The sequence below is a fragment of the Sminthopsis crassicaudata genome, chromosome 1 (assembly GCF_048593235.1).
Source record: "Sminthopsis crassicaudata isolate SCR6 chromosome 1, ASM4859323v1, whole genome shotgun sequence".
NCBI classification, from domain to species: domain Eukaryota; kingdom Metazoa; phylum Chordata; class Mammalia; order Dasyuromorphia; family Dasyuridae; genus Sminthopsis; species Sminthopsis crassicaudata.
In genome coordinates this window covers 509,746,573-509,758,779 of record NC_133617.1, presented here as the reverse complement: position 1 = coordinate 509,758,779, position 12,207 = coordinate 509,746,573, and the positions used below count along the sequence as shown (strand labels likewise).

General features: G+C 38.4%; 1 protein-coding gene across 1 annotated transcript in view; it reads left to right on the top strand.

Annotated features, from left to right (window-relative positions):
- MYO15A (myosin XVA) overlaps window positions 1–12,207 on the top strand; it is a 122,743-nt gene that overhangs the window by 55,216 nt on the left and 55,320 nt on the right. Inside the window, 4 exon segments of the mRNA XM_074281540.1 lie at window positions 5,392–5,570; window positions 6,798–6,870; window positions 11,015–11,206; window positions 11,662–11,774. Of these exon segments, the coding sequence (XP_074137641.1) occupies window positions 5,392–5,570; window positions 6,798–6,870; window positions 11,015–11,206; window positions 11,662–11,774 (557 nt within the window).

Below are 12,207 nucleotides of genomic sequence, written 5' to 3'. Positions count from 1 at the left end.
GGCGATGAAGGGTCTTACACAGATGCACACTCTACTGTAGCAACCACTAGGCTATTTATTGTTCAACCCCTAGGCTTGTGGTTGCAAGCTGGGTATGTCGGAGAGGGCTTTGAGCACTTTTCACTAAATGCTACTGGTTGCAGTATTTCCTATTCAGCCTGTTTTCAGATTGGTTAGCACAGTGGGTCCTTTACTTTATTCTCCATTCCAATCATAATTGAACCCTAATCCTAGCCACAAATGGGTCCTAACCTCAACCACAACCTGAATCCTAATCCCCAGCCACATTCTGAGCCTCACCTCAGCCATACACTGAGTCCGGTCCTGCACTCACCCTGAAATCTAAGTCTGGAACATAAATGGATGATCTTTGACATGAAGAATATCATTGATATTGTGGGTTCATCTTGTGATGAAGAGAGCCAACTACATCCAGAGAGAGGACTGTAGGAACTGAGTGTGGACCACAACCTAACATTCTCACGCTTTTTGTTGCTGTTCACTTGCATTTCGTTTCCTTATTCATTTTCTTTCCTTTTTGATCTCATTTTTCTTGTGCAACAAGAGAATTGTACAAATTATGTTTACATATGTTGGATTTAACATGTATTTTAACATGTATAGCATATATTGGATTGCTTGCCATCTAGGGGAGGAAGTGAGGGGGAAGGAGGAGAAAATCTGAAATACAAAGCTGTGCAAGGAGGGTCAATGTTGAAAAATTATCCGTGTGTATGTTTTCAAAATAAAAAAGTTTTAAAGTGTGGGTTAACTCAGCACAAAAATGTGGGGGGGATTGGTAAGATAGAGCATGGGTCCTGAAGTCAAAAGGACCTGAATTCAAATACAGCCTCAGACACTTAACATCTACCACAATTGTCTTGCCAAAAAAAAAAAAAATTAAAAAAAAAACTGCATGTGTACATGCAAGGGTTGAATCATTTCCCTAAGCAAAGACCAGTGTAGCTTCATCTCTGGGTGGCCCAGAACCTGAGATCCAGGAGTCAATGAAGAGCCAGGGAAAAAAAGAAGGAAGGAAAGGAAAAGGTAGGGACTGTCTGAACATTTGTCACAGGGAATTCAGAATAATGCTGGTTCACTGTGAACGCTGTGCATATGGGAGCTTAATGCTATTAGTGCTAAAGATGGTTAGCAGGGCATATGGCTGGAAAAATAGATTGGAACCAGACTATTGAATACTGGGCTAAGAGATTTAGATTTTATCCTGACGGTATTTCAGAAGAGACAAAAAAAAAATAGAACTAATATTTATTAATTAATGCCAATTAATTAATAATAGACTTAATACTAAACACTTTATAAATATCATCATATTTGATTCCCTCAATAACCCTTTGAGTCAAATGCTGTTATTATCCCCATTTTACACTTGGAAGTAGAAGTTGGAAAGAGAAGTACAGTTGGAAATGGAAGGAGGTAAAAGTTAAGTAGGGTCAGTTAGTAAAAATCTGAGATCATATTTGAAGTCAGATCAGCACACTGGGTGGAGAACGACCTCATCCTCAATTCCCTGTAACAGATATACAGACAATCCCTAGTTTACACTCAATTTAGGAATGGCCAGAGCCAAAACTATTGATAGAAGAGATAGTCAGGTTCCTAAGGCATGATAAGCAAAGTGACAGGTGAGGTGAAGCAATTTTAAATATTATATAATTATATGAATTTTTTACAAATATAACTAGGTATCTCTGTGGAGGGCAAAGTTGGTTAAGAAGAACTTTTTATTTCTCTTTAGGGAATGGGAGGGCCAATTCCTCCATCAAGGTTTTAGGTATCATCTTCCCTCTGGTTATATCTGCTTCTCTCTCCCTTTGGAGGGTAGCCAATGCCTAAGCAACACAGACTATTGCAAAAAGCTCAGATTTTGCCTAATACTTAAAAGTATTTTATTTTTTCCAATGGCATGTAAAGATTGTTTTCAATATTCATTTTTGTAAGATTTTGACTTCCAAACTTTTTTTCTCCTCTTTTGTCCCTCCTCCCCAAGACAGCAAGCAATCCAATATAGGTTATACATGTATGATCATTTAAAATATTTTCCATATTAGTTATGTTGTGAAAGAAAAATCACAACAAAGAGAAAAATCAGGATAAAGGAAAAGAATTAAATGTGAAAATGGTATGCTTGGATCTGCATTCAGACCAATAAAGATAGGTCTCTCTCCGGATGAGGATGCCATTTTCCATCCAAAGTCTATTGGAATTGTCTTGGATCACTGTATTGCTGAGAAGAACTAAGTCTATCAAAGTTGACTATCAGATAATCTTGCTATTTCTGTGTAATGTTTTCCTCGTTCTGCTCATTTCACTCAGCATCGACTGGTATGTCTTTTCAGGCTTTTCTAAAACCACCCTGCTTATCATTTCTTACAGAACAATAATATTCTATTGCATTTATATATGTAACTTATTCAGCCATTCTCCAATTGATGAGCATCCATCGAGTTTCCAGTTCTTTGCCACTACAAAAAGGAATGCTACAAACATTTTTACACATATGGGTCCTTTTCCCTCTTTCATTAACTATTTGGGATGCAGATCTAGTAGTGAGACTGCTGGAACAAAGGGTATGACAGTTTTATAGAACTTTACACAGTATATAGTCTCAGAATTTGCTTGAGCTCTAGAGGCAAAGTTTTCCTGGGTCAACATGGGTTCTTTGCACAGAGTTTTAAAATATAGATTATTAAAATAACAAATAAATGAGGGGCATCTAGGTGACACCGTGGGTAGAGCGAGCTCTTGGAGTCAGGAGAACCTGAGTTCAAATACAGCCTCAGACACTTACTAACTGTATGACCCTGGACAAATCACTTTACCCTGTTTGTCTTGGTTTCCTTATTACTGAAATGAGCTGGAAAAGGAAATGGCAAACCACTCTATATATGAAAAAAAAAAAATTCCAATGGCATCATGAAGCCATTCTGAAGCAGCTGAGCAATAACAACAAAATACAAATGAAATTAAAATATCTAAAAATCTTGCATCCAGACTAGACAGAGTGATCATGCCTTGATTTGTTCATGGCTTCCCACAATCCACACTCTCTCTACTTGGTTATTTATATGGGGAAAAACTGAGATAAAATTTTAACTCTATTTAAAGAAAAACATTTTTAAAAGGAGAAAAAAGGGGGAAAAAACAGCTTAGAATGAACAAAGGCTAAAGATTTAAATATCTGTCCTTTAAAACTGAAAAGGGAGGAGAAAGTGAAAAAGAAAGCTTATAATAATCCTTTCTATAGCTCTCCTCAGTTCTTTTTTTTTTTTTTTTTTTTTTCCCTCTTCAGTTCTTAAAGGAACCTGATGGTCTCATTCTGAATTTCCTTACATAAAGCTGAGGCTGCACTGAGGATGCCTACCAGGCTTGTTCCTCCAGCTGTCTAGTTCTATTCCCCATTGCAGTCCCTCCTCCATCCCCAGCTGTGTATAGCTTATTAAATCCTGAGTAGGGAAATGGGGACACTGTCATACACTGCCCTATCTATGCTTGTCTGTGGGTACCTGTCTTTCTGTCATCTTGGCATCTGGGGATGTTTCTGCTGCTACTATAGCTGTGCTCCTCCCCAAAACTGAACTCCAAATTCCTGCCTAACCCCTCAGCTCAGCACCTTCTTCTTGGGGGTACTGGCGTGTATTTTTTTTTTAATCCGATACATTTTATTTCATTCATGGACTTCAATTCCCATCATGCATTTCTCCTGGTCCCAGAGACATTGAGGCTACATTAATTATTTTAATGTCAAGAAATTCAGCTCCCTGTCAGGCTGGTATTTTTTTTTTTTGGTAATAAATCAAATTATACACGCTGTATATTCTGTAACAACATAGGGTCCAATTCTTAAAAGTCATCTAGAATCTCCAAATGACTTTTTTGGGCTCTGGAAATGACTTATACATAGAAATAGGAATTTTTATCTCCCCTCCTTCTCCAGAAACTTCTCTTTGTTTCCCAATATTAGTGGAGAGAGATAAAATAATACCGCTTGTGCAGATAAAAAAAAGAAAAAGAAAAATGCCAGTCTTATATGTAAGATGATGAAAAGCTACAAACCATTTCCCACCTTCAGCAAACTTATAAGATCTGGCATTCTGATCAAATCCAATTGATTGACCCCACTAGTCACCTGATTCTTACAATTTATTTAGTTTTATCTTCATTAATAAACTAGCAATCTTTTCCATTCCTTAGGTAGCTCCCACTCCCACCCAAATTCATTATATATTAATTATTTAGTGAAGTGGAAAATCTTCCACATGCCAATAGTAATTACTCATTTATCTGTAAGTAAACAAATATTATAATTCCTGAGTGAATATGCATGTTATTAATAAAGGAAAGCAATAATAAACATATAATATATTTATAATATTTTTATTTATGATTGTCACAGCCCAAGTCACTTCAAACTTTCAAAATTTTTATTGTTGAGTCAGACTCTTTGTGGACCCCAAATGGAGTTTTCTTGGCAAAAGTGTTGGAGTGCTTTGCCATTTCCTTCTCCAGCTCATTTTACAGATGTGGAAACTGAGGCAAATAGGGTTGTAACGTGCACAGGGTCTGAGGCCAAATTTGACCTCATGAAGATATCTTCCTCACTTCAGATCCAGAACTCTATGCACTATACCACCCAGCCCCCCAAAATAACAGAAGTCAATTCTTCTTGTCTAGAAATTTGTTTTTACATTATTCAATTCCCTTCTCAATATTAGTCCTTTTTCTGTCTTCCCTTCAGATTAAATGATTCCCAAGTTCTAAACAACTGACTCTGGGCTAGTCTGGAAACATAGCCTTATTTCTAGGATTAAATGATTCCCATATTCTAAACAACTGATTTTGGGCTAGCCTGGAAACCTAGCCTTATTTCTAGGATGAGATGATTCCCATGTTCTAAACAACTGACTTTGGGCTAGCCTAGAAACCTAGCTTTATTTTTAGGATGAGATGATTCCCATGTTCAAAATAATTGACTTTGGGCTAGCCTGGAAAGCTATCCTTATTTCTAGGATGAGATGACTACTATGTTCTAAACAACTGATTTTGGGCTAGCCTGGAAACCTAGTCTTATTTCTAGGATGAGATGGTTCCCATGTTCTAAACAACTGACTATGGGCTAGCCTGGAAACCTAGCCTTATTTCTAGGATGAGATGGTTCCCATGTTCCTAAACAACTGATTTTGGGCTAGCCTGGAAACCTAGTCTTATTTCTAGGATGAGATGGTTCCCATGTTCTAAACAACTGACTTTCGGATGTAACTTCTTTCATCGACTGGAAACTATTGTTATGATAGTAATTCACATTGCTACCAGGTTTCTTCTATATTGCCCTTTGTCCCTGAAGTCTGCTTATTCTCTGACCCTCATCAGGTTTGTTTCTGATTATGCCCACAATGGCTTCCAAGCTATTTGTCAGCACAGACTCATTCAGGCCATGGCAAAAGCCCAGAAGGGTCCTGGGGCTGCCCGAACCTTCCCTCCAACCCTACTTGAGTGGACAGTTACTCAAAAGAAGGCCAATATGGCACTAGATGTCTACTGTTTCAATGGTGAGTAGGGGGAGGTGGGGCTATTGGTTGGATAAAGGGAAGGAGGGAGGATGATGGGAGATAATTCCATAAGTAAATAAGTAGAATTCTAAAATGTATGAAGTATCACTGGTAGTTTTTCCAAGGTTACAGGCAGAACAAAGACTAGAATCTGGGTATCTTGCTTAGCCCAGTGTTCTTTCCCTAATAGTAAATCCAAAGCAAGATTTGAGTCAGCCATTCCCTGACTTCCTACCCCTCAAGTCTCTATGTGGTTAGTCTCAGGAAGAGAAGGAGAAGGGAGATCTCTTCAATAAGTCTCCTTAAGGCCTCTTCTGTTTTAGTTGTGGTTGGTTGTGGGGATGAAGGGACACAAGAGTAATGAATGATACTCTTGGCTGTATACTCACAAGACTAGCATAAGAAAAGTTGACTAGGAATTCAAGAACTATTAGATAGGAGTGATGAATTGCAAATTGATGAATGCAGGAAGTAGTGCATTGAAGATTAGAGAAGCCTTTAATGAGGATCTGATTTTGGTCTTGAAGGATGAGCATAATATAGATAGGGCTTCTTAAACTTTTTCTATTTGCAACCCCTTTTCATCCAAGAAATTTTTTCATGACCCTGGGTATATAGGTATATAAAATAGATATAGATATCAAACATTTACTGATAATAAATCATCATTTTGTGACCCACACATTCTGTTATAAGACCTCACATCAGGTCAGGAAAGACAGTTTGAGAAGCTGGGACATAATGAAACAATAAATGAAAGAGCATTCAAGGCAGAGGAATGGTGTGAGCAAAAGCAGAAGCAGTGATTTAAGTCACATATGAAGGACCAGAGCTGGATCCAAGAGTTTTTGGTGTAGGAGACAGGTGAGAGATATGTTTAGAAACATAAGGTGAGTACAGGTAATTATGGAAGGTTCTGAATATCACAAGGAATTAGGCTATCTTCTGACAGCAATGAAGGCTTTTGAGAAACAAAAGCTGTCTTTAAAGAAAAATCCAGCAGTTTAGAGTGAAATGAAAATGGAAAAGACGGAGGCAGAGAGGTCAATTAGAAGGCTGTTTCAATGGTCCAAGAAAAAAAATAAAGAGGCTATGACATGGGCTGATGGAAGAATGAATGGAAAGGAAGGGATGATGTGAGAATCTTTAGGTGAGAAAGCTGATAGAACTTGATAAATTTGAGATCTCATTTCTGAATAGAATTCAATAATTCTATTGGCTTTCCAGGGGACCAGTTTTCTTGCCCAATCCATTCATGGAGCACAGGGGAAGATGTTACTGGAGACATTTTGAAATACAGGTATGGGTTATAACATTTCAGAACTGGAAGGAATCCTAAACTCATCTAGTCCAACTACCACCTGAATCATGATACTTCTACAATATCCTTAAAAAGGGGTCATTCAGACTATACTTGAAAATGTCCAGAGATAGGGAACTCACTACTATCCAGAGAAGCCCCTTTCACTTTTGAATAAGTCTGTTAGTGATTCCTTCCAGTTCAGCTACAATTTATCTCCCTGAAATTTTTATTCCTTGCTCTTATTTCTGTCTTCTAGACCCAAATAAAAGAAGTTCAATCTCTTTTTCACATCATACATCTTCAAATATTTGAAGATAGAACCCCTAAGTTAGAGGTTCTTAGGTTGGAAATCTGAGGACTTTTATTTTTAGTATTTTGATAACTAGATTTCAATATAATTGATTTCTTTCTTAATCCTATGTATCTAAATTGGTGCACTTAAAAACATATTAAAAAGGGATCTACAGGCTGTAAGTGGGGTCTAGGACACAAAAAAGGTTAAGAATTCCCACCCTATGTCTTTTCTTTTCCAAGCTAAATATCTCCAGTTTCTTCAACCAATTCCCACATGACATAGTTTCCAGATTCTTCACAATCCTGGTTGCCTTCCTAGTATTCAGGCTAGCTTGTCAATGCCCTTCCTAACATGTGATGGTCTAATAATACCCTGAGGTTTTCTGATCAGAGCAGTGCATAGCAGGATTCATTCCTTGTTCTAAGCATTTTGCTTCTATTACTGAAGCCCATGGTTTCATTCCTTTTTTTTTTTTTACTTCCATGTCACATTGTTGATTTATATTCAACTTGTGGTTTACTAAACACTCCAGATCTTTTTCATACGATCATATGTCCCCTGCTCTAGACCTATGCATTTGATATTTTTTTTAATCTTAAGAATGACTTCACATCTATACTTCAAAGTTCTTTAATTTCATAAGTATAGATACTCTCTCTATTGATAACATTCCCTTTCTATAAATGGCTGCAATAGGAGGAAGATAATCATTAATTAGGCATATTACTATCTTACTTGGCCCATACATAGTCCAAGGAGGTAAGTGCTATTATTCTCAGTTGAGGAAAATAAAGTAGATGGGGGATAATTGATTGGCCTAGGATTACACAGGTAGTAAGTTTCTAAGGTTGAATATGAACTCAAATCTTCCTGATTCAGTCTTTGAACTCCATCCTATTCACAGAACCACCTTAGAAATCTCTAAAATTTTAGACTTTGTGAATTGGTGTGCCCCTTCCAAAATTCAAAACACCAGATCATTTTGTACCCCACTACTATATACATATATGTATGTGTGTATAGAATGCAATATACATGTATACACACATGTGTACACACACATATCTACATCTATATATGTGTGTAAATAAACCACTAAAGTCCAATTCTGATGTGTAGGTGACTTTCAACAATCTATCTATCTAGCTGACAAATTCTCTGTAAGCCAGATAATAATAAAAACACATTTCTATAGTGTGTATGCTTAAATATAATTTCACCTTGTTAGATTTGTCCCATTGTTCCAGACTATTTCATTGTTTTGATCCCGTTTTGTTATTCAGGATGTTCTCTATCCATCTTACCATGCACAAATTTTAAAAGTGTTTTCTCTCTGTTATCATTTAAGTCACTGATCAAAATAATGACTAGCATAGAGCCAAGGACAAAAACCCTCTGCACTCTCTTAGAAATCTCTCTATAGATTGTTACTGATCCATTAAATATTGCTCTTGGGGTCTGGACAGTTGGCCAATTCTAAATTCACCAAATTGTACCAACTCTTTTCATGTTGTCCAGGAGGACACTATAAGGTATTGTCAAACTCTTCGATAAAATCCAGTCATATTATATCCGTGCTATTCCCCTGTTCTGCCAGCCTCATAGTCAACAAAGAAGGTGAAGTTAATCCGGAAGAAGTTCAAGACCCCCGTTTTATAGATTAGGACCCAAAGTAGGGAATTGACTTGCCCATGATCACAAAATTAATAAATAAATCAGGATTCAAACCCACATCCCCAGATCCCAAATTCCATGGTCTTTTTTGATTCATGGTTTCACACTTCCTTTTCCAAACCTAAAGAGTCATCCCTGAAATGATGACTTAGAGAAGTTTGCCTGGAATTGAAGGCAAGCTCAATGGTCAAGAAATCCACCTTCTTTCTTTCCCTTTTTAGAGAAGACTTATTTCCCTTTTTCAGTCTTGTCACACCTCTCCCACTCTCCATGATTTTTCAAAGATTTCCAAGATTATTAGCAAGTAACTCAACGTTTGCCCCTCCAGGTTACTCAGAGAGCTAGTACCTGTGCCTGCCGTGAACTCCTTATGGATAATCCGGTGCTTCCTGACTAGCTCCTTACTTAGCACAGATTTCCATTTCCTGCTAACCCTTTTTGTTCCATTCTTCCCAGGGTAAAGATCGTTGTCCTTGGTGGGGGAAAGAGAGGCACTGTCATAGTTGAGAGTTCTCCCTCCTCCCCATTGTACTTTATTATAGTTCTAACCATCCCCAGCAGAAATCCTTTTCTTCATTTGATCTTCATATTCCCCTCCCCACCAATAGCTTTTTTAAAAAATAACATTTGCTAACCCAAAGCATTCCTCAGCAGCCTCGCCTCTTCTGTTCTTTAGGTCATTCTTTATTCTTCAGAGACCTGTGCCTTTCTTGTGTTCATCCCCAGCGACCTATGGTATCTGCCTTTGCTTCCATTTGCGGCACATGTCTCTCTCAAATTCTCTTTGACTGATGAGTTAGTTCCCAATACAGCCAGATAGTAATAAAATCTCACATTTATAAAGATTTTGGGGGGAAACCAATGACATACAGGGTGTCCCAAAGGTTTAAGCTATTAAAGTTTCAAATAGCACTGAGATTTTTGGGACACCTTGCATTTTGTTTTCACAATGCCTTTATTTCTGAATGTATTTCCCTTCTCCCCCTAGTCAATGAATCATCCTTTGTAAAAAAAAAAAAAAAATTGAAAAGGAGGATAAAAAGTAATCTATTTCAAATCTAATTTGACTGATGAGCTCTTCATATAGCCAGATAATAATAAAAGCCCACATTTCTATAGTACATAAAGGATTTTTTAGTGAAAAAGAACCATTGATACATAAGGTGTCCCAAAAGTCTTGGTTTAGCTTTAATAGCATAAAATAGCTTTGAGACTTTGGGAGATCTATGCATTTTGCTTTTTCAACACCTTAATTTCCTCCTTCTTCCCCTATGCAAAGAATTATCCCTTGTAACAACAATGACAACGCAAAAAAAAAAAAAATAAATAAATCAGTTCACTGAAACTAACTGTAGTGTGGGACTGCTAGGTGGCACAGTGGATAGAGTCCTAGCTTAGAATCAGGAAAACTTATCTTCACAGGTTCAAATCTAGCCTCAGACACTTATTCTCTAAGTGACCCTTAATCTATTTCGCTGAGTTCCTCATCTGTAAGGGAGGTGGAGAAAGACACGACAACCACTTCAGTATCTTTGCAAAGAAAATCCCAAAATGAGGTCATAAAGAATCCAACACGGCTTAAATATATGCACAAATATAAATATGATAATAATATAAATATATTATCAATATATATAAACACAACTCAACAACAAAGTGTAGTCTATGCCATTTTCTATGCCCATAATCCCCCTGCCTTTGCAAAGAGAGGGAAAGTATGGAAGGATTTACAAAGCACTCACAACCATGTGAGACAGGTAATGTAATTAATAGCATTTCTTCTTCAGATGTGAGAAAAGTGAATCTCATAAAAGTTTTGATTTTTCTAAGTCCTTACTAAGTGACAGAGCCAAGTCATACCCAGACCAAAGCACTTTGACACTATATCCTGATTTTCATGGCAGTGTCTTTAGAATCTAAAGTCAATATGGTCACAAGAATTCATTAAGCTTCTACGGTGGATCAGGTACTGTGCTAAATGCTGAGGATTCAAAAAAGAAAAGAAATAAAGAAAAAAAGCAAAAAGTTCCTTCCCTCCAAGAGGGAGCCCTCCCTCAAGCTAAAAGGATTATTATTGTGGGAAACTTCTGCCCACGATTGAATTGGGAGCAATGAGCAGCAGCAGGCTGACCTTTTCTACTTTCCCAAACCCTGAGCTCCTGACATCCTTAGGGGGCTAACCGATGGCTGGAGGGGCTGGACAGTGTCGTTGAAGAACGGTAGCCAGTGGGCTGAATTGGCGGGCCACGATTATGTCCTGGATCTGATCTCAGACATGGAGCTTATCTGGGACTTTCCGAAGCAGAAATCCTACTTTATCATCACTTCTGAGGGGGCAGACAAGAGCAGGAGCAGCGGCAGAATGTAGGTAGCTAATTTACCTCCTGGTCTCCATCACCCACAGTCACACCCTTCCCCACACACTGCTTGAAGTTGTTGGTTGTTTTTCACATTGGCTGCCACTGTTGGGAGGGACCGGTGCAAGTGGCTTTTGTCCACCTTGAGCCCAGGTAGGTTGGGATGATGGTTCCAGGATGTAACAGTATAGAACTCCAAGAGATTTCTCACCTTTTTAATGAGCAGGCTCCTTGTGGGAAATTCCTATATTGAGGGCTGAAGTGACGAACTTTGGGGAAACTGAAGGGGATGGAAGGGGAATAGGGAAGTCCTGTCCAGTCAAAGTATATTTTGGAAGAAAGGGCCTGGGACACCCTGCTATAGGACAAATCCCCGATAGGGATCTGCTGCAAGAAATCCCGAATCCTAAGGATAGGTGAAAAAGCACAGATCCAGCTAGAAAGTTCTCTGTATTCCCACAGGGTGTTTGGAAATAATTGGGACTCTGATGAGGAGACACCCGCCCTTCCCCGGCATAGGGGGCACTCCATTCGGACGACAAAACTTCCGGACTCAGAGGCTTATTTCAGTCCTGGTGAGCCCCACGACTATAAGTCCATGGCCCCATGGCCATCACTTGGTTCCCCCTGGACACTCCTGATCCCTCATGGAGGTCTCCTTTCCTCTCCTCTCTTGGATTATTCTTCACATTCTAGTATCACATAGCTTGCACATGTTTACTTATGGCAGATCCTTACAATAACTTTGTGAGGTATCTAAAATGGTAATTATTACGTTAAGAGCTGTTGGCATCCCCTGTCACATTTAGGGAAACTGAGGCCTGGGACCTTTCATAGCAGGTTCCTTCCCTCTCCTCTCTTGGGTTATTTTTCACATTATAATATAACATAGTTTATATATGATAGGTCCTCACAACTCTCTGAGGTTTCTAAAACAGTAATTATTAGCTTATTTCACATTTAGGGAAAACTGGGCTTGAGACCCCTCAAAGGGGGTTCCTTTCCTCC